This window comes from Clarias gariepinus, chromosome 16 (genome assembly GCF_024256425.1).
Source record: "Clarias gariepinus isolate MV-2021 ecotype Netherlands chromosome 16, CGAR_prim_01v2, whole genome shotgun sequence".
In the NCBI taxonomy this organism is placed as follows: Eukaryota; Metazoa; Chordata; class Actinopteri; order Siluriformes; family Clariidae; genus Clarias; species Clarias gariepinus.
Window position 1 is genome coordinate 10,159,612 of NC_071115.1, and position 23,706 is coordinate 10,183,317.

Here is a 23,706-nt window from a genome sequence, read left to right on the forward strand (position 1 = left end):
TCATTAAAAAGTGCTTATTCCTTTTTATTACGGTGATTTATGTAGATTCATTACAGTAGAGTACAGTACAATATAAAAGACGATTTCTGTTCTTAAGGTTTCTTAAGATCTCAGCGCGCTCTCGCGTCGCGTCTTGTATCCTCGGGAACGCGGAGCGCAGGATAGAGCGGTGTCGTGCCCGCGCTTCCGCGCGCGTCTGCTCGTTCGGTGACAGACAGCGGTGCAAAACATCAGAAGCCGCCGCCTGCACTGGATTTCTTGCTCAGATACCTGCCTTCATCTCACGAAGCATTAACTTCGGGCCTCTGCTCCAACCTTATTTTTATCTTCGCTCTGAGATTGTTTAAAAAAATGAATCCGCAGTGTAGTAGATGTAACCGAGTGGTGTATCCCACGGAAAAAGTGAATTGCCTTGACAAGGTAAGCTAACCAAAATGTAGTTAGCAAAGTATACTACATCTAAGACCAGCTAGCAAAAAGAAACGCCACATTTTTAGCTGATATTTCATATATTTATGAACAGCAATTCTGATTTCTAGGGAGGGTTTGTTGCATTTAGGTTGTAACGGAAGCGGAACCAGTTAAATAGCTAGCTACGGCTATGTAGCTTGTTATGGTCGTGCAGTGTCTGTGAGCGACGGTTGCTAGCTAGCTAGGTACGACACAGGCACACGTTTTTCCTTCATTCACAAAAGTCTCATTTGCCATTACCCAAATGCATGTTTACGTTCCTTAAAAAGTCATGCTAGTTCAGTAGTCATCCAGGAATTCTTTGCTTAACAGAGGATGTTAGCGCGGGGGCGCGCCTGTGTGTGTTTGTGCGTGTGCACGGCCTCCTCCGTTGTGCTGAAAAGCAGAGGAGGAATCTGACGTGTCACACAGTCCCTGCAGTTCAGTTCAATATAAACCGGAAGTCCTCTACCCTAATGCCCCAACACCTATAATCTTTCATATTATTGTATTCGTCTTGATAGACTACAACACACCTGGTTGATTTATCTTTCACATTCGTGTCGTTTGCTCTGGCATCCATTGAGTCCTCACAATATAACTATTACCTCAGATAAATCATGTGCTCCTGGTTTTGTGTAACTTTGGATATTTGTATATGCAAACTCTTTAGTAAGTCTTCACCCACATTAGGGAAAAAACAGCTTAGATTCAGATCATTGCAATAGTTTGAATGTGTTCAAGGGGGGAAAAATATATTGGTTTGGCTGCGAATGTTTGTCTATCCTGAAGACAAGTAGCCAAGTCTTGACTTACATGTTAATCAAAAACAGAGGATCCTACAAGACGGCCAAGCTTTTTCTTCTTTGGAGACGTTAATATACTTTACAAATGTATTAAGACTTTCAGTGTGGTAGTTATTTTCAAAATAGTAGAGTTATAGGAAGAATATTTATATAGTTATAGGGGAATATGTTATATAGGAACATAAATACTAGCTAGGAATGGGTATCACCAGTCACCTCCCGATGCAATATTATCATGATACCTTGGTGCCAATGTGATGTTAAGTTTGATACTGTAAGTATCACGGTTTTATTAATATTCTGATTTGAAAATTTAAAAAACCTTTAAAAATGTGTAATGATTAATTGCATGTAGCCCTTTTCTTATAATGTAAAATGTAGTTTTCGCACTTTAAAAAAAAAACAAGTGCAGCATTTAAACAATCCAACTAACTTTATTTACAAGAATTTAACATTTAACTGAGCAGCATGTGTCTCGTTTCTCGTTTACTCCTACCATTTGTAAAAGAGAGCACCACCTGTATGATTCTAAAAAAACTGACTTTTTACCGCCTCAAGTGCCTCAAAGCCTCAAGTCTCAAAACTCAACTTGCCTGTGAGTAAGCGGGTTGAATGGTTGCGAAACGCGGGCACGCATGGCTTCTGATGCACATGATTTTCAAGTGATTAGCAATCACAGTGTTATAAGCATGTGTAATGAGTGGGTTTAAGACTACTTTGCTCTCAGTTTGGAGAAAAAGGCTGATCAGAGGCTTTTAAGGCACCCAATTCTTGATAGTGTATCGCCATAAAAATACGTTTCTGCTGCACTCTTTGGAAACTTCTGTGCTCGGCACAGGATCGTTTATGCCTGAGTTTGATCGGCTGATTACCGGTCACGGCCACTTGAACTGAAAAACAGCCAACTCTGGTCACTGGACGATCACCTAGTTCATCTCGAATGTAAATGTTTTTTTTTTTCTTGGTTGTTGTTGTTTTTTACCAGTTTACGAAAATACGTGTATCACCACACAAAAGAATATAATATTTTATGAAACTTTGTTCTGCAGCATTTTGTGTTCACTTGTTGTCTAGGTGATTACTTCTAAAGAAATAAATAAAAGAAAGAGATTAGTAATTTGTGAATTAGTGTAGTAGGAGGCCTTTTCAATTAATCTGGTAAAAATGAATGAGCTTTTGTACTGGAGTTTTATTCGTTCATTCATTGCTTTATTTATTTAATTCTCATTCATAATCTTGAGGCCCTAGGTGATGTGTGTAGTGGACGTTAAACATCAATTGCTTTCTGACCGAATGGCTTTGTCCAGAGTAATCATAAATCATAAGATCTAGGGCATAAAGTGCACCACTTAAAGCCTCTACAAAGCCTCCTGTATATCATTAAGTGGTTTTATGGAAGAAGTATTGCCCACTTCCCGTTTTTAAGACATTTGCTACAGATCCCAGTGTGGCTGTTGTCCTGGCTTCCTTTACCTACTAAACACTGAGTCACTTCAGCCATGATCTTGTTGTATAACTACCCACAACCCATCACCATTTGTGAATTTGTAGCAAAAATCTGCAAATGTTTAATCATGAACAAGTGTTACACTGGTGGGAAACAATGCACAAACTCAAAAGTTTTCATCTATTTGACACCAACACAGGTAAAACTGAAAACTTAGATTTTTATTTTTTGTCAGTTATTATTTTTGAAAACGCTTGAATATGTCAACTTATTTTTCCGTATTAGTTTTTTTGCAGTTTATGGTATACACGCTGCTTGGGAGCATATAAGGAGTCATTTGATCATGTTGACAAAACAAATGAAAATAATGCAAATGACATGAAGGTCATTGGTCAGACACCCAGTGTTCATGCCCAGCACTGCATTTTTCACATTTTATTGTGGTTAAGATTGCAGATTTTTGTACATTAAAACATTAAACCTATGACAGTGAGGACTTGGGTGGTGTGCCACAGAGCACTGCTTCTCTTCACTGCAGGTTTTATTCCGATTCACCAGTCATGTGTTTTATCTTGAATACTTATGGACTTCTGAAATGGGCTATATGCAAGTCTGTTAGTCAAGACATCGTAAACATGTTAAGCAAGACCTATAGAGAATCATTAAGAAAATTTCTCCGCTCTCTAAAATTTACTCCACCCCATGGTAGCGCCATAGCATTTTGTTTTTAAAAGTCACTCATTAGACACGAATGCACATAATATCTACCTAACAAAATGTACTACCATCTGAAGCCAACATAAAATACTAATTAAATATTTTAGACTATGTATAATTTCTAATAGAGTACTCCCTGTGCATATTTTTGACAAATCGTATACATCTATAAATTCTATGCGTCACCTGTCTAGCTTGTCTTGTATGACATAAGTTATCATGTACTGTTATAATGCAAACTAACTAATTACAGTTTGCTAAAGCCAACTGCATTAGCTCAAAGTGCTCTAAAGAACATGTTTTTTTTTTCAGTCTGATTAATAGCATTTATCTTACTAAAATACGAGTATGACTATGAAGATACTCATGATCAGTAGAATACAGTTTAACTTTATCCCTGCATGTATTTTTGACTAAAATAGGCTTTATTACTTTTGGTAACATGGTTGCCTCTTGTTGAATTTTTTTAAGCACATCGTTGGTTACAGTTGGATCTCAAAACTCTGTGAACCCAGTGTGGATTTCAATTTTTTTTGTAAACAAATAATTTCTGTTTAAAATCTGTTGTTAATCTGAAGCTGTGAAAAGGCAGCATAAGACAGGTAGCTGCTAGGAATGTCACAATATCCTTTATTTAAGGTTTGACCAGTTAATGATTATTGATACCTTAAGGACAGTTTGTTTAATATAAAATTTGCTTTACGGGGAACTTCCAAAGTGCATACAAAGCATGTAGTTCTGACCGGTTGGGGCTCCGGGGGTAAGATGCTGTTGTCTGCCGGCTCGCCAAGAACATGCGCTACAGCCTTACTAGAGCAGTCTGAATTATAACCCCATACTCTACGATCCTAAACTGTACTATTATGAAGCTAAAAATAGTATCCCAAAAGCTGTAAGTAAAAAAAGTAAGGAGAAGGACGACGACATCTTTGTTGGCGAGCAGTGTGCACATGCACTTAACAGTATCAGTTCATAAGGTTAAGGCATTTTGTGTGTTTAACAGCTTAACATTTTAAACAGCAATGTTTGATTATTCTCCTTTAACATCAGTCTAAATACAAATTAGACAGTTCGTTATGACAATAATTGTTAAAAACCAAATACAGTATGACCAGTTTTCTCTGCGCGCAGGAAAACCAGTTTGTCATATTTAGATTCCTGAGAAAATAGTCGTAATAACAGAAGCCCCACAGCGTGCTGTCATCTAAATGATTTTATCAATGTCAAGGTCACAACACTTCTTCAGGCAGATTTTTGTCTATTTGTGTAAATTACTGTTTAGAAGGTGTGAAGTTTTTGTGTTTTGAAAGTTATTATAAAAACAGATTCAATGAAATGACCAAAATGTTATAACTGATCTCAGTCTCACTTTGCTCAACCTATTATAGAGGTGAAACAACACACAAATTTTCTGCATAAATTATTTAAAAAAATTAAAGAGGCTGCCTTTAATCTGTTGTCTGGTCATTTGATGTCAATAACATCACCAAAATAAAGAAACTGTGCAGGACAGATAGTGACCTTTTGCAAGTGACCTTTAACTGCAATTTATAAAAAAAGGTCTTTAATTCGCAAGCTCAATCTACTCGATTCATTGACCTGTAGTTTAACACTGGTTAACATAATTGCATGTAACATAGATGCATAGCTGGTGCTGAGCCACTTGCATAAGATACAATCTTATCGCGCAAAAGGAGGGAAGTTCACACCTCAGCAATCCAGCAGTGGTGAGAGACCAGAAGTGAGGTCCTAATAAACTATTAAGAGAATCTCATTACAAAATAAGTAAAGTAGATTGATAATTGTATAGAAGAGACATATGCAATCTTCTTAATAAATACTAAAAGCTGCAACATGTGGTTCCCTATATCCCTAAGAAACTAATAATCTATGTGAACAATAATTAAGGGTTCAGAACAGAAGGGGGGAGGAGAATCTCCAGTGCTCTGATGCTTAAATTATATGGTGTTTAACCAAACATGTACACTTGCAACAAAACACCATTATTTAATGATTCTTTGGAATGATTTCAAATTGCTATAATGAAATCATTGCATAAAAATAAAAAGATCTCCTAGCTATTAATTTTTAAACTAAAGATTTTGCAGACACCTGCAGGAATTATTACAGAGGATTAGCATGTTTATGAGCATTTCAGTTCATGTTAAAGTTGTTCATTAGCCATGGGGGGCAGGGTGATGGTCAGGTGTCCATATTGTGTTTATCATGCATCATGAATCCAGTTAAACAAACTATATAAAAAAATCATGCCTGCTTAACAAGGTCAATATAAATCACACCATGCCAATTATCAATATCTTTGATTGATCCTCTTATAAAGACTGTTCGGTATAATTCTCTGGGCAAACTTGATTGTGTCAAGATATTGATTACTTTCATAGTTATTATGTGCCAAAAAGAGAGAAACAGTAAGGAGAAGATTCAGTGTACACATTCTCAAAGTTCAGTTCTCAGGAGGACAACAGACCAGTCAGTTCAAAATTGTAATGTTTTTGCAATATGTTTAATTACACCATTTGTTTAGTGTATATATAGCTAGAAAAAAGAGACCTATGAATAACTGGGCAGTGAGATGGAATGTAAGTTGAAAGGTACTGTTTGTTGTCCTCTGTTATCATTAAACCCTCCCAAGGTCAACAAGTCACTCAAAAACCCAAAGCTCAGAGTCCAACATACTTTTTTTTTTTACCTGCATGCACTTAGGCACCCTGTCTCTTTTTAAAGCGTTTGCAGACCAGTATGTTAGACATGTCCGTAATATTGGATTATTCTGTTCAGTAAATCTCACCCAAGAAGTAATATAATTCGCTGCTTAGCACAAAATAGGTTTCAGGGATGTTATTTCTAACATTTCTTTACTGTGTCAAGCTGGAATTTTTTTTCTCATTTTCTCAGACATGTAAAAGGTTTTTAAAAAATAAATGAAAATAGCATCCTTTGGTCTCTCCTTGCTTATTCCTCTTGATAAATAATTTCAGTGTCCTTGTCTCGGCAGTGAGTATTTTTAGTTTTTAATACACTTAGAGATGACCAACATATACTTAAACGCTGTTTGTGCTAAATTTCAAATAAGCATTTAAAGACATTTGATTTGTTTGCAATTGGGCAATTTTATTTCTTTAAACTTTTTATTATGGACTAAAAAAAAGAATCATCATTTTCACTTTCAGTTGGGGAAAAAATCCATTATTTATAATAATCAATTATTTAAATCTGTATTCAGTCCTGAGCTATGGAGTGTAAGGTTGCTCTCTCCTCATAAGTGCTGAACATCAGAGAAATTAGAGAACTGCTGACCCATACAGCTATGAAACTTGATAAAAATCCACTGTCTTCTTGCATTACATAGTATACAGTGGCTGCATAAGTTGTTAACTATGAACTAATTGCTCATTCTGTCTCTCTTAGTACTGGCATAAAGGATGTTTCAGCTGCGAGGTATGCAAGATGACTCTAAACATGAAGAACTATAAAGGCTTCGATAAGAAACCGTACTGCAATGCGTAAGTATCTGAAAATGATCTGCTTCTTTTTGTGTGAGACAGTAACTGATGTCTTGTTTATAGTGTCAATATGGATACATGGTGTAAGCACATACAAAGACAGTCGTTTTAAAAACACCCACAGCTTTCCTGTCTGAGAAATTTCCCCAGTTCTCTTTACACCAGATATCTGACAGGCAAATCAGACACATGTATAATAAACAGAGCTGTAGCACTTAAAATATATATATATAAAAAAAAAAAAAAATTCTGTATCCTTTTAATTACCCCTTAATCATGTTGAAAAAGTTCCTCTGTTCCCCAAATACCCGCAGACAATCTCATCGTGCAAAAAAAGAGAAGTTTCTCAGCAATATATATATATATATATTTATATTTATTTATATATATATATATATATATATATATATATAAAAGGATATTATCCTTTTAATTTAAAAGGTAAACTGTAAAGTTTACAATTAAAATCTACTTAATAAACGTGATCTCTGCACACTTCACGAAAAATGTTTATTTTTAAAAATGTTATTTTTATCATGTTTGGATCAGGCTTGTTTTTTTTGAGTAATGTTAAAGTAAAATTGGTGTTTGCACCTGAGACATAGTGTTCTGGGCCCGTATTTGCAAAGCTTCTTAAGCTTAAAAGTTGCTCCAAGAAAATTCTTAGAATTATGACATTTTCTTACAATTTCACCTTAAATTTAGGACAGAATCTTGGTAAAGATAAAAATTATTCACTAAACATCTTAGAACTAAAATCAAGTCCTAAGGTAAAAATTGTTAAAAGTAGAGAGAAGGACTTTTAAGAGGCTTAAGAATTTCTGTAGCAGAGGACAAAATGGCTGAAAAAAGAAATATTCTCCAAACACTAAATGTAAACACTGCTTTTTTACTTATTTTTATCTCTCTTGAATTGTTGGCTACATACCATCCAAAAGTGCAATTTAAATAGACCTGAAATCATGTAAATTGGTAAAAGGTGAGCCATTTTGCTCCCATTGATTTAAAATGGTTTACAAGTAATAAAATCAGTATGGCAAATAAATGTAAAAACTTTCAGTAAATGAAGTAACTACTTTGTGGAAATTGGTTGCTTAAAAAATAGACACATTTCTAACATTTGGCTATTTTAATTATCTTTAAGATGTTTACCCTATCACAGAAACTTGGCATAAAGTAACCTGTAGTCATGATTATGGAATTTCTTTATATACAAACATTATGGCTTCACTGTCTATTCTTTTATCATATATTTTCTTTTCACAAAGAGCGCATTTCAAGTCTTTTACAGAGGTTATTTAGCAACCAATCACAGTCCTTAAATTGCTGCATTATTCCTAGCAATGGGGTCAACCACACCTCCTCACTTAGATAAAGAGTTGCTCTGAGAAGTTTTCTAAATCGTTTTTAGTCTAGGACTTTTTAAGCTAAAATAGGAGCTCTCTGAGAGAATTCTAAGAAGCTTTGTGAATACAGCGCCTGGTCACCAGTATGTTAGTATGTTCAGCAAAAGGAAACAGAAATTAAAGACATTTGGAGATGTTTTTGTTTTAAGATCATATCTTTGTTCACAAACTTGTTTGTGTATCTTGAGTAAATCTGGAGCATTTAAACAGGCACCATGTCAAAGCCAAAACTGCCCCGTTCGTCATGTTTTCAAGTCGAACAGGGCAGTTTTGGCTCGAGATGCAATTGTACGACAGCAGTGTGAAATGCACAGATGAGCTTTGTCTCTCTTTGACACCTACCGCTGTCAGTGTGATTGTTGCCATGATGCACATCACAAATTAAAGTTTCCCACTGTACATAATTTATAAATTAAATAATTATGGCCCTTGAATTAAAATCTGACTCTCAAACCATGCTTCTCAGTAGGTTTAAAGTAGTTTTTTTTTAGATTTGGAAAGAATATTAATTGTAATAGGAAAAGCCGAATAGTGTTGTCTTAATAATTATCTAAAATAGCATAAAACTTGACACCGTTGTAGACACACTAGTTACATTGGTTTTTGCACCACGCAGATGTGATGCATTAAGTCAAATACCCTGCATGATTCAATAACTTGTAGATCCACCTTTGGCAGCAATAAATAAAATTGAAGTAATTGTTTTCTGTTTTATTTTATCAGTCTCTCACATCATTGTGGAGGAATTTTGGGCCATTCTTCTTTACAATATTGCTTTAGTTCATTAAGGTTTTTGGGGTTCATATTTGCACAGCTCTCTTAAGGTCCCACCACAGCATTTCAATTGGGTTGAGGTCGGACTTTGACTAGACCATTCCAAAAAACCTTGATGATTTTATTGTTCAGCCGTTCTGATGTGGATTTACTGCTACGTTTCAAATCATTGTCCTGTTGCATGACTCAATTTTGACCAAGCTTTAGCTGTCAGAAAGATGGCCTCAAATTTGCCTTTGGTATGTATGCCTTTTGGTCGCCTTATTGACATAATGATTATTCAAACTCCATATGGCATTGTTCCAGAAGCCTTGAGCTTTGCTCAGAAGCAGTTTTGCAAACCTTGCATGCTTCTATAGTCTTTGTAGACAGAAGAAGCTTTCTCCTGGCACCCCTTAGAAAAAAACAAAACATACTTAAAATCTTTTTCTTATTGTGCTGTTATGGGCTTTACTAGTTAACATGCTCAGTGATGCCTGTAGGGTCTGAGATGTAGGTCTTGATTTTATAATTTTTTTGTATTTCTCTAAGCATTGCATGGGGGTGAATGTGCAAGGACCTCCATTTCTGGGAAGATTAGCAACTGGCTTGAATAAATTTTACCTCTAAATGATCTTTCTCACTGTAGAACATTAACTCCTAATTGTCTGGAAATAGATTTATAACCTTTTCCTGATTGATATACAACAACAGTTGCTACTCTAAGACCATTGCTTATGTCTTTCTGTCTTGGATTGTGTTGAGGGGTGGTTAATTTATTAGTTAAAAATTAATTTCGGTTCCAACCTGAACACGGTTACATGTTTACAAGCGCAATCGCACGTCTCTATTGCTTTGAATACAGTCCTTTAGCAGCCTTTTATAGTTCGTATGTTACTTGGTCTCAACACCGTACAAGTTACAGACATTGTACATAGGCAACTCTATTTCGTTGGATAATGCAGTCAGTGGACTTCACCTTTCCTCTCTAATTTTCATTATTTCTTGAAGCTTCTCTTTCGAATCTTGGATCTCGTCGTGTTCAGGTTTGAAAACATGCATAATCACGGTTAAAAAAATTATTATAATTTTATTTATTATAATTAGTGAAATTCAGGGTTGCATTTGCTTAATACTAGGACTCATTATTATGTTTTGTTTTATTCTTCTTCTTCTTTGTCTTTCGGCTGTTCCCTTTCAGGGGTCGCCACAACGAATCATTTGCCTCCATCTAACCCTATCCTCTGCATCCTCTTCTCTCACACCAACTAACTTCATGTCCTCTCTCACTGCATCCATAAATCTCCTCTTTGGTCTTCCTCTAGACCTCCTGCCTGGCAGTTCCAACCTCAGCATCCTTCTACCAATATATTCACAATCTCTCCTCTGAACATGTCCAAACCACCTCAATCTGGCCTCTCTGACTTTATCTCCAAAACATCTAACGTGGGTTGTCCCTCTGATAAACTCATTCTTGATCCTATCCATCCTTGTCACTCCCAAAGAGAACCTCAACATCTTAAGCTCTGCTACCTCCAACTCTGCCTCCTGTCTTTTCTTCAGCGCCACTGTCTCTAAGTCTTAGAGCATTGCTGGTCTCACCACTGTCCTGTACACATTTCCTTTCATTCTCGCTGATATGTTTTGTTTTATTATTATGTTATGTTTTATGATGTCACACAGAATTAAAAGAGGGGGAAATAACTTTCACACATGACTATAAGTACAAGCGCAGTTTAGTACTGGTAGTTTGAAAATATGAAGGTTGATTTCAAGTTCCCTGGAATGTTTAATGTTTGACAGGTTTTTAGTGACGACTAATTCTGAGATGTATGTTACAGACACTACCCAAAAACGTCATTTACGAGTGTTGCTGATACTCCAGAAAACCTACGCCTGAAACAGCAGAGCAAGATGCAGAGCCAGGTAACACACACACTAATCCACCCATCCTCAAACACATCCATTCTTTCTGTCCATAATTTCATCGATTTCAAACAGATTCTGTCACATACAGTACTGTGCAAAAGACTTAGGCACCATATTACAGTATATGCAGTACCAATTTTTTTATATATGTTTATCATGTCTGCATAATTATGTACAAAATCATTCAGTATTTCCATATATAACTTAAAAATGTATAATTAAATAACATTACAGTAACAGCTGTTTTCTTATAAAACTGCACATATCTGTGTCTAAAACTCTGATTTTAAGCATTGAATGTTTACTCCAAATATTGACTGTTTATTTTATTACTATTTTATTACTCTTTATTTCTCTTTATAGAAGTCTCTTCTATGCAGAAATGTTTTCAAAAGCATCTTTTGCTTATGCCATATATTTATATGTGCCCAAGACTTTAGCACAGGGCTATAAGTAAAATACTTGTTAGGTTTTACTGAGCTCGCTGGAGAATATGAGTTCTTCTGGTAACTTTGTCACACTCGCTCCTTTTTATTTCTATGTAAATCCCAGGAGCGTACATTAGGTTTTTTGTTTCCATCAAACTCTGTCTTGTACTATATTTTTTTTCTTTACAGCCATGCATATATTCTCCTGTAATGTTATTTATTTATCAGTTTTTAAGTTTTATATAGAAATACTGAATGATTTTGTACATAATTATTCAGACATAATAAACATATATAACAAAATTGGTACAGCATATAATATGGTCCCTAAGACTTTTGCACAGTACTGTACATTTGGATTTCAGCCAGAAACAAGCTATTGAAAAAAAAGATGTTTTCAAACCTCATCATTCTTTTTAACCTCTTTTAAAACGTTTTAAAACAGTTTATTAATTTTATGACCTATGAAACAAATTATTTAATTTATACTTTGGGCATTTGAGAATGGGTTATGAATAGGAGAAAATATTTGATTTTATGTTCAGAAATCCTCATATTCCCATGATTCCCCTCTCCACTTAACCCCTTTTTTTCACCTTCACCCATTTTCTAAAAACAATGTTTCAGTGTCTGAACCTATAAATTAGCTGTGTATAAATGGCGTTTTGCAGAAGTAAATTTAACTAGCCAGAATGCAGGGATCGGCTGGGGGAAAATACACATGAGAATTGGGACGTTACAAGACATTTCACATCTATTTTGAGGTTTTCAAACCCACATTTCCAAAGAAAAAAAACAACCAGGGTTGTAATAGATTAAACGCACCTAAAAGCTAAAGAAGGCTAGGCTAGCTATTGGTGGTCAGCCCTTACCCTTTAGCTCTTGAAAAACAGGTGGATAGAAGATGTAACTTTATATCATCAATTTTTAAATGACTAAATAGCCTAAAACTGAGGATATCATTATGAAATAACACTCTTATTATCCATACACAATGGATCTGTTACTAAAACCAATTCTCTGGTACATATTTTATCATATATTAACAAGAAACTTAACAAGTTTAAACCTATAACTTTAAACTTATTATTCTTCAGGAATGGGTAAAAATTCAGAATTACATGAGCAGTGGGTTTGTAAAGAAAAGATGTACAGTGTTGAAGGAAAAAATTAAGGGGTGGGTTTTTTTTTTTTTTACACACACACACACACACACTAGAGACTCATGAGACTGTCTAAATATGAGATCATTATCAGTCCCTTTTAATTGTGTATTTCTTTTAGTAGCAAGCAGCACAGTGCTTGTTACTGAAGTAGGTTCAGAGATTCTTAATCTCTAATCTGCAATGTTCTTAGATGTGAGACCCATAACAAAATGTTTGTCTGTAAAATTATATACAAAAATAAAGTTAAACATCCTTTCTTGACTGAAACAAGGTTAGCTACCTCACCTCTTAAAATGTTTAACATTATTTCTTTTTTATTTGAACAATGAACTTAAAATAACATCATCATTTAACATAACATTGTAGGACAATTCTGTTGACATATTCATGGCAGAGGGACAAATAAGCTGTTGTGGTGTCCCAACACCTTACTGAAACAAGTTGCTGTAATTTGTCGCTTGCTTGTATTTTCGGTGTCTACTTTTTTTCTCTTTAACATTTTGCCTTTTTTAATGTGATGCATCATTAAAGCTACAATTTTCCATTAAATTTCAGGACTTATCCATGTTACTTCTTAAGAATTTTATTCTAATTGAATAAGCTCTCCATGTGATTGTATTTTAGAATCTTTCCTTAATTAAAAAAAAAGGATTTTCTAGGTTTTAAGGCATTTCAAGAAAAATATTTCATCAAAAATCATTCTTTTTCATTTTTTTAAATGAAACATAGTGTGATGGTGTGTTTCTTATTTTAATGCTTTTTGTGTGTCTATTGCAGGTGCTCTACAAGGAGGAGTTTGAGAAGAGCAAAGGAAAAGGTTTCAGTGTTGTAGCTGACACACCAGAATTGCAAAGAATTAAGAAAACACAAGACCAGATCAGCAACGTAGGTTTAAGGCTACCCTGTAGCCCCCTCCAGTGTAAGATTTAAGTTTGACTAAATATGCAAAGCAATCGACTTAAGCAATTAACCTTGATTTGTCAGAAGTTTAGCTTAAATATTGTCTTACAGAAAGAGTCAACATTTTGAGGCATTTCAATAGTTGCTGCTTTGTTCTCATTGTCTTTCTTCCTTGCTGGAAACCACTAGAGAGTATAAAAGCACACTTTTAAACCCAAGTTTTATGAGCTGTATTCTATGAAAGGAAAACAATCAAGAATCTGTACATAGAGTAAATGTAAAATTAATTTATAAAACTAATGGATAAGTAGATCCATGATGATGGAACCAGCAATAGTGAGGAAGAGTACAGTATATGGAGCTGACTCCAATACACAATAATGTATTACACAATAATACACAATAATGAGTATCTTGGTTAAATACTGATTAAAGAGCTACAGTTGATATTATTTTACTTAATTTTATTTTTAAAAAAAGGACAGTTATATGATAATGGCATATTTGAAAATAGCGTTGTCATCATAACAGCTTTTTTAATCAGCCAGAGAAGTCACAGCCTTCTGATCTCTTGATTGGAGAACCTTGTAATATGGATACACACACACACTGGACAAATGAATACAGTAAAAAAAAAAAAAAAAACATTGATTTTATCAAGTAATAATGGTTTGAGGTGTTCATATAAATTGTGTCATAGCCAAAGTGAGTTTTAGAAATATACTGATCGAGCATAAATACACAGTTGCCCCTGTAAGATCTCCGTACTCTCTCAATCATAATCAGGCATTTTGTATTTAAAACCTTTCCAGGTTAAAACTGCCAGTTAAAAATGTCATTTGGGTAAACAAACAAACATAAAAAAGGATCGGCTTAAACAGGGTTATGAGACACTTTTAGGATTTAGGATCAGCAAATAGCTCATATTCTCTAGAACAGATACTTTATCCAATATTAGTGCAAAAACTGCATATTATGAAGAATTCTTTTTTCTAGGAAGAGTATGCATGTATATGAAGGCTCTTTAACATTTGTTCAGTATATTAACATTATGAGCAGCTCCAGCTGTACATGCAATACAAGCCTGAAATAGTGATGAAGGCTAATAAAAGGTTCTTGCTGTGAACTGATAATTAAAATAGGTGAATATTAGTGCAACACTACTTTGAAAGATTCCATTCATCTCTAGGTTCTGAGGGATCTGGTAATTAATGAATCATTAACTATACTTCATCCCTTAAATAGAATTAAATATAGCCTTGCTTTTTTCCAGGATTATGAAGACATGTAAAGACCTTTTAACAGTGCCTTTGTCTTATTTTTTATTTTATTTTTTTTATTTTTTTGGGGGGGCGGGGGGTATATTGCAGTTAAATATGGTACATCTCTTAATATGGGCACATGTTCATATACATTTATGTGTATTGTAGATTAAATATCATGAGGATTTTGAAAAGAGTAAAATGGGAGGAGAAGTTCACCTTCCACCACCGCAACAAAACACAACTCCAGGTATACACACCCCTGCGACCTTACCAAGCACAACAACCACTAATTGAAATGTTTGTGCTTTTTTTAATTTGTGTTTGAACTGATGTTAATTACTAAGACCCTACATCCTTTTATTCTCTCTCTCTCTCCCTCTCTCTCTCTCTCTCTTTCTTTGCTTTTTTCCCAGCATATCAACCTCCATCTGCATCGCAGAACTACCACTATGAGCCAGAACCAGTGCGCCAAGCTGCTGCAGCTCCTCCGCCTAGTTCTGGGGTAATGCATTACACGTACACACGCATACATGCACAAATAAATGATCAGACTTTTCAAATCATCTGTCTTTGCTTTGCTTCATCATTATGTTACTTTTGAGGGTTTTAATGGTCTTTGAGTAGATACCCAAAAGTAAATTGTTAGTTGCAGTAGTAAATTCACCAACCACGTTATTTTCCAGTCAGCCAATTATGTGACAGGAAAAAATCATGCACATTGCTGTGTGTAAAATCATTCACATACAGGTCAAGAGCTTCCGCCAATGAAGTTTAAATCAAACATCAGAGAACTCACACCAGTTGGTGACTATCTTCAGTGAGCCTGTACTGTAGCCTGTTCCTCATTGTGGAGACTGAAACCTGACGTGGTTCCACTCAGTTACCGCTGTTGTAAAGAATGCTTATTTGACTTCCTGTCTGGCAATTTTCCTCTGACCTCAACTATCAACAAGACATTTCCAGCCACAGAACTGATGCTCATTGCATGTTTTTGTTTTCACCCCATTCTGTGTAAACTCTAGAGACTTTTGACAGCCCCTGGAGATTTTCTAAAAAATCTCATACCATTCTGTCTGGCGCCAGCAAGGAAGCTGTGCTCAAAGTCACTTTTTTCCTGTTTTATTCGCTATAAATTTACACATGCTCTAACCACGTCGTTGTTTATGCAAGTGTATGTTTTGCCAGACATCAGTAACACTAATGATTTCCCACTATTGAAGCTGTTTGCAGCCCAAGCATCATTGTTATTCCATGAATGTAATACACCATTATTGGATTGTTCCTGTTTCTCTGCTTCTCTTATTATTTTGCCCATTAATCTGTGCATTTGAAAATCTGTTTTCAGAAACGTTACCGGGCAGTCTATGACTACACCGCAGCTGATGAAGATGAAGTCTCATTCCTTGATGGAGATGTGATTGTGGACGTGCAGCCGATCGATGAAGGATGGATGTATGGAAGAGTGGAACGTACTGGCCAACAGGGCATGCTACCTGCTAATTATGTGGAGGCCATGTGAGAAAGTAAACAAGAAAGGGATAGAAGGAGATGGCAAGAAAGGGAAAGAAAGAGTTAGAAAGAAATGGATAAAGGGAGGCCCAGGGCCATTTCATATTTTAAAAGCTGTTTTCTTTTCCTTGTTTGTGCTTTCTTATTAATGCGCCTACGCCGATAACTCATGCAAAACACATGCATACAAAATGCACTCACACAATTATATAGTGTAGACATACATACAAATTGTGTATACCCAAGTCTTGTTCTACCTGCTCTGTTTCTCTCTGCTCCCTCTTTCCTGCTGTCTGTCTGTCTAACTTGTCTTGTTTTTCAGTCTTGGGAGAGGTGCTGTCACAAGTGGCACTTAGCGTCTTAACGACACACATTCACACCCAACAGACCTCTGAATTTTCTTTCAAGGCTGCTTTATAGCACTTCGTGAATGGACAGCCCTAGCCAGGTCAATCATTCCACATTTGCCATGACAATGAGAACCTTTATTTCTTTTCTGCCCTTTTTGCAGCCTGTCACTAGTTGTAGCTATCATTCTAGCCCATGTGGCATCTCAATGGTTGTGCAGTAGTAATGATGCTTGAACATGAGACTTCTAATCATTCCATTTGTTCCACTGAGTCTTATCCCATCAGACCTCATGGGTATTGTAGTGAAACTGGAATACATGTGTTTATAAAAAAAAAAAAGATCCTCTTACTGTGGCATCGGATTGTGTATGGGTGTAATGTGACCAATGACCCTGCTCACAAGGCAGTGTTTTCATCATCTCAATCATATGTAACACTTCATCTCTGTGCTTTCATATAAAACCGTATGTTCTCATCTTTTTTTTTCTTTTCTTTTTTTTTTTTTGCTGCACACACTTACTGTGTAAAGGTAAAGCGGTGTTCTCTACTCTTCATAAAAGCAAAAAGTAGACCCATAGCACTCACCACTTACCTGCCTGAAAACAGAACTGGAGAAACAGTAAGAGGGAAGGAGGAAGCACAATTCTGTGGAATATTTCAGTGGGTTTTTTATTTTTTGTCTTGACACCGATTAAGCCTAGTCCTGGACTAAATATCACTGTTAACTTCTTTGTGAAAAATGCTAAACCGTAGACTAAGCTAAATCTGTGCCTAAGAACTATCCCTATATATCTTTTAACTATCTTTTAGTTTTGTTCAGGAACATTCCATGTGCATTGTATGATGTATCTCAGCATGTTTCTCTGCACTATTCTTTATGAAGTTATTCATATTATTTTGTTCGTTTGTTTTTTCTCTCATTCTTTGCTTATTCTCATTACCTTGTTCGTATTGTATGAGCCGGATTTGTAATGTCAGTTAATCAATATCAGTGGAATAAAACAGATTTATTTGTATATCAAGACAGGCCAGTTTGTCACTAGAGACAATATTTTAAGCTTCGGAACCTCTAACATATCAAACTGCACCCTGTGTAGAAATAAGAACGATCCTTATTTTGCTGCTTACAGTGTATACTGTAAACTATATTGAATGTCACATAAGAGACCCAACATATGTGTTCTTGAAGGGGGGAAAAAAGTAAGTAGTCTTACATGTTCTTTTTTTTTTTATCTTACACAAACATTTTTTTTCACAAGGTCAGATGTTGAATGTGATCATTGCTTGTAAAGATAAAGCAGCTTGTTTCATTCTCCTAAATAAGAACTATTTAAAGTGTTAACTTTTCTGTATGTGTTCTGTTGCTTCTTAAATCTAGTCTTCCTGAATTAACTAATATAGAAGAGATAGCCTTTACCTGAATGAAAATTGTTCTCAATGTTGCTTGCTTTTCTTTGTCCCAGTCTCCAGTTTTGTTCTGTTTTATAGTACTTGTGTACTATACTCAATCTTGTCACTCAGTTTATGTTCTTTCGTTATGCATTTTTATCACCTAGACGCTGGGTATTTTCTACACCTGTAGTATATATTGAACATCCCACGTCAAAACTGTTTCTATACCTGTATCCACTGTTCTAAGGAAGTCGGTTCGCTAGATTTGGAACTTTGATGTGAAGGTTTATGTTCTTTTAGCCACAAGCACACAAGCGGTTGGGCAGTAATATTAAGTCAGAAGGCCAGTTGCTTGATTGTAATTACAATTAATTCTAAAAGTGTTCTTCGATGCAGTTGAGATCAGGGGTCTGCAGACATCAGAGTGCTTCTATTCCAACTCTGGCAAACCATGTCTTCATGGATTTTATTTTGTGTAAAGGAGACCTGTTCTACTCAAACATGTTTGGGTTTGGCCCTTAGTTCTAGTGATGAGAAATCGGCATAACAAACACATTCTATAAAATTGTGCGCTTCAAAAAAACAATTTTAACACTGACACATGTCTATGTGTCAGGTATCCACAAACTTTTGGCCATATAGCTTTTAATTCAACACTAAATTTATACCAAAACAATTTGTTACATTATCTATTTGAAAAGAATCCTAAATTTCCTTGGTGGAGCCTGTCAAGGAAAGATTTTTGTCACTATCTGGGACAAGCAATAAAGTTTATCTTAAAATTAAAAGTCTTCCAGTTTAAATATAGGTTAAAATTTAAAGCTTCATTTTGCCATATATAAAGCCATTTAAAAGCTAAACATTCATATTATCATGAAGCACAAAGTCTACTTGCATTATTAATTACTTTGTTCATATTTAATTTAAAAAAACACAGCTGGTCCTGGTTAAATAATTATTCTTTACAAACATCAGGTTGACATGATACATGGTGTTTAAACTTGAATGAATTTTTTTTAACTATTTCTCTAAACTAGTTATAAAGCCATTGATCATGTAAAATGAAATTGTAAGAATTCCATTAAATATTGTTCTTATATACATGCAGGTGCTTGTATTGTTTCTAACACATAGATTTAAAAAAAGGCTGCTATAGAATAACCTAAAAAGAGTCAAGCACTACAATTGTATGTATGAACAATATAAACTGTATGGCCAAATGTTTATGGACACCTGGCAGTCACACTCGTGCAGGTGCCTTCTTCAACTGTTGCCGCAAAATTGGAAGCATACAATTCTCTAGGACTTAGTATGCTGTAGGTTTAAGTGTTCCCTTCACTGGAACTAAAAGGCCTAAACCTGCAGCATGACAGTGCCCTCATGCACAAAGCAAGCTTCATGATGGAATAGTTTGCTTAGGATGTAAGAAAAGTGTCCTATGTGTCTTGAACTTGCCTCACTAACACTTTTATGATAAACTAGAATGTAGACACCACCCCAGACTTCCTCATCCAACATCAGTGCCTGATCTCACCAATGTTTTGGTAGCTGAATGAGCACAAACCCCCTTAGCCATGCCTCAAAATCTAGTGTATTTCTTACAGATTTAATATTTCCATCAAAGGAAGGACCAAATGTAGAATGATGTTTAACAAGCCCATATGGGTTTTATGGTCTGATTTCCACAAACCTTTGCTCATACAGAGCACTCCTTGCAGCTCAAAAAATGGGCCTGATCAATAAAATCGCTAATGACAAATTATTAACTTTGCTAATAATTGCATGACCTGAATTTCGATTGTAAATGTGCATGGCATAACTTTCATCTAAAAAAGTCTCAGATACGAACACTTTTAGTTAAGATATATGGATCTGACCAACTATTTTCATTTGTTTCTTTAACAAAGGAATAACATGCTATCAATAATAACATTTGATAGTGGGCTAACATAATTTTTTTTTTTGTATTAAACCCTTACATGTTAAAACCATTAGAGGGTTAAAGCAGAAGTTCCCATTCTACTACAGTATTCTACTAATCAGTAAAGCTTATGTGGAAAAAATAGTATATCGTAATAAAGTGCAGGTTGTGTTGCATACAACTCATTCATCAGGTAACTAGGGTATGTAGCCATGTAACATAACACATGATGTGACAGTTATGTGTGGCTGTGCCTCAATCATATTTCATTTTATGGCTTAAGCTTTCTTTTCAATTATTGAAACATAATACATATAACCTTTGTTAGTATTATTAGTATGTTTGTGTCTGTTCAGATGTCATGGGAAGTTTGGAAGTATGATTTTATGTGTACTGGCACACACACTAGGCTCCCTTTTTCCAGCTTTAGCATTTAACCCCCTGTTAAACTGCCTTTATTTTTATTTTATTCCAAATAGGTGATATAGGTATGGTGTGGAGCTGCCTTATGTATGGACTACTAAAATAATCTTTTAGGATCTGGTGTCTGGTGTTTGTTTTATTGTGTATGCAACAGATACTGATCACAGACCTATTTCAGAATGGAATTGCAGAACGGTTAAAATGAGTACTTACAATGAACCAAAAATACAGTTTTTCTTTTAACCATTTTTTAAAAACTATATAATCTTCATTAATATTTTACATACCTTTTATATTATTTTAACCACTGCCTGGCCAAAAAAAGTCACCATTTCAAAAGGGTCAAATTAGGGGTCTGAAAGAAAACGAAGGAGATTTGAAACTATACTGGATCTACATTAAGAACCCTTCGACACTATTAAAACCTGGAAGGATCGTGCTAAACCGTCAACTTTGTGGAAGAAATATGGTCAGAAAAAAATCAAGAATGGAGATCACTTAAACTTGGTGAAATTGCATGTGGAAAATCAACAATAAAAATATAGCTAATTTTAATACTGAAAGTTTACATATGCACACAATGTGACGAGAACTCACAGGATCGGGACTAAACAATTGAGTGGCTGTAAGAAAACCACTTATTAGTGAGACTAACCAGAAGAAAAATTTGATGGGGAAGATAGGACTTTGGAGCAATGGTCATGTGGTGTGATGATTCAAATTGACAACTGACCCTATTCCAGAATGATGGGTGCATCAAGGTAAGAAGGGAAATGCATGAACTGATGCACCCATCATGCATAGCACCCACTGTACAAGCCTCTGGAGGCATTGTTGTGATTCAAGGTTGCTTTAGTAGGTCTAGGCTCAGCAACGTTATGTGGCAATAAAATAAAGCCAGCTAATGACCTGAATGTACTGAATGACCAGGTTATCACATCTATGACGTTGAAAGCATGAGCGTATTCCAGAACTCAAATTGTAAAACCATGGTTATGGGAGCGTGAGGAATCATTTTTACACATGAACTGGCTCCCACATTGTGTGCTCTATTAAAATATAAAGATAATTGAATGAAATCTTAAGAGTGTGTGACATTTTTTTTGCCAGGCAGTGTATTTTTAAGTGTATTTATTTTACAGATCATCTATATTGTACTCTAGTATGTATCCACATTTTACTATGTGGTGGAGAGTTTAGACCCAGTTACCTAACTTGGTAGCAGCCCAGGGTCGGGTAATACATAGAAGATAATATAATATAAAATGGCTTCCTTTATTATTATTATTATTATTATTATTATTAATAATAATAATAATAATAATAATAATAGTTTTATTGTTATCTGAATATTCAGCATATCTAAAAATACCTGGGGGCTTTTTAGAATACAACATTACTTTTAAATACGTACTCTGTTTAAAATGTGACATTAGTATAATGGCAATTCCTTGAAAGCATCAGTGCGAGCTGCCCACGCTGTTTGACAGTTAGGGGGATGGCGGGAGGTGGGGGTTGGGGGGAGGGGAGGGGGGGGGGGCGGTGTACCACCGCGCTGCACCGGAAATCACTCCACCATCGCCAGTAAAATCAGATGTCCGAGGTTTGACCAGAAACAGCTCGCCAGGACTGCATTTGTTTTCACCGACCAGGACACCATGGTGGACATCTTGGTGCTGATGTTCTTCGCGATCATCGGACTCGTTTTTCTCTCGTATATCATCTACATGCTCTGATGCACTAAAAGCGTTCACGGAGCACTGGGATGGGTCTCAGAGGAAAAACGGTAGGCCATCCTCATATGTTCTGCACAAATATACAACCGGATTTTGCATCTTAAACCGGCGTGCTTTATGCATGAAGAGCCCACCAAGCGTGCACCATATAATACATAAGCAGATCTATCTATCTATCTATCTATCTACTCTAATTGGGTAATAAATCAACTATTTATTTGATTTAACAACAAAATGTTTTGTGCTTGGTTTAGAAGGCTCATTTCCATATCAAACTCCAAATGAAAGAATTGCAATAAAAAATAAAACCTTATAACTATTTGGAAATTATTTATTACTGAAATTTTACACTGAACTATTTTATAATTAGCAAATTTATTTATATGGTTGATCACACAGAACATTTGTTGTCGTTTTTGATCGAATGTGCAGTAATTATTGTTATTGCTGTAAGAAGTAAATTATAGTATTAAAGTATTATATAATTAGTTGTTTTATATTTATAGCCTATTTAAATTTTGCATGATATTATTTTTAGCCCTAATTATTTAGAAAAGATTGGTAGCAAAATTATTATTCTGATCGGAAAATATTTATTGTTTTTATTGTTAATATTTTATTGTTATTATATTATAGTTATTATTTTTTTTTAAATATTATTAATGCTGTAAAAATCAAGTTATAGTACATTTCTTAGACCATTAACCCTAAATAATTACTTGTTTTTATATTTAATAAATGCTTTCTCTTGGAATTCTACATAATCTGTTTATATTAATCCTATGTTTTTTTTTTTTGGGGGGGGGGGGGGATTGGTTATATGTTTGATAAATAATAAAGTTATTATTGTTATTCCTGCAGTTATAATACATTTCTTAGACTAGCATCGTATTTAGTCATTTTTACTTATTCTGCTGTTTTCATATGATATTAGAATATGTTGAGGATGAATTTGGCGGAAAAAAAAATTAACGTTGAAATGAGTCAGTATGAAATTTCGCAAATTAATATATCTGAATTTTCCCTAATTTAGGGCACTGAGGCCTAACAGCAGTTTTGTATAGGGTTGAACTCTGGTATTCCATCAATCTCTCCATTTTGACAGATAACTGGAGAGATAGAGTACATTATTGACCCCTTGATGAAAATTGTTTTTGATAAATATAAATATATTGCTGCAGCAATAAATCCTATTGTGGTTACATTTTCAGAAAGAAGTTTGGATGATGGTCGTCAGCCACTGGAGAGAGAAGAAAAAAGCTGGTCAGACAGACCTGAAACAAGAGGAATTCCATTATGAAAAATGACAGCTCAGAACATTTACACAATTGTCTCCCCTTCTTTCCATACTGATGGTCTATTATTGGCCTATATACTATTGCAATCCAAGAAGGTTATGGTGTCCTTTTTTTAAAGTGGATGAAAATAATAACTCTGGCTTTTCTTTTTAACTTTGCACCGTCTGCAGTGAAGCACATTACTTAGTGGAGAAATGTTTGTTTGTGTGTGTTTTTAAGTTAGACAAAGGATGAAGAAATAGAGAAATTGTGAAGAGCCAGTAGATTCTATCAAGGCTACATGTTA

The 23,706-nt window shown here is 35.1% G+C and overlaps 1 protein-coding gene across 1 annotated transcript; it reads left to right on the forward strand.

Moving 5' to 3' along the window:
• Positions 1-172: 172 nt before the first annotated feature.
• lasp1 (LIM and SH3 protein 1) lies at positions 173-18,078 on the forward strand. Its single transcript, XM_053514958.1, has 7 exons — positions 173-420; positions 6,850-6,944; positions 10,945-11,029; positions 13,404-13,511; positions 14,957-15,038; positions 15,205-15,293; positions 16,137-18,078. Exons 1-7 carry the CDS (start codon positions 352-354, stop codon positions 16,308-16,310), a joined length of 702 nt encoding a protein of 233 aa, XP_053370933.1. The 5' UTR covers positions 173-351; the 3' UTR covers positions 16,311-18,078.
• The last annotated feature ends 5,628 nt before the right edge of the window (positions 18,079-23,706 follow it).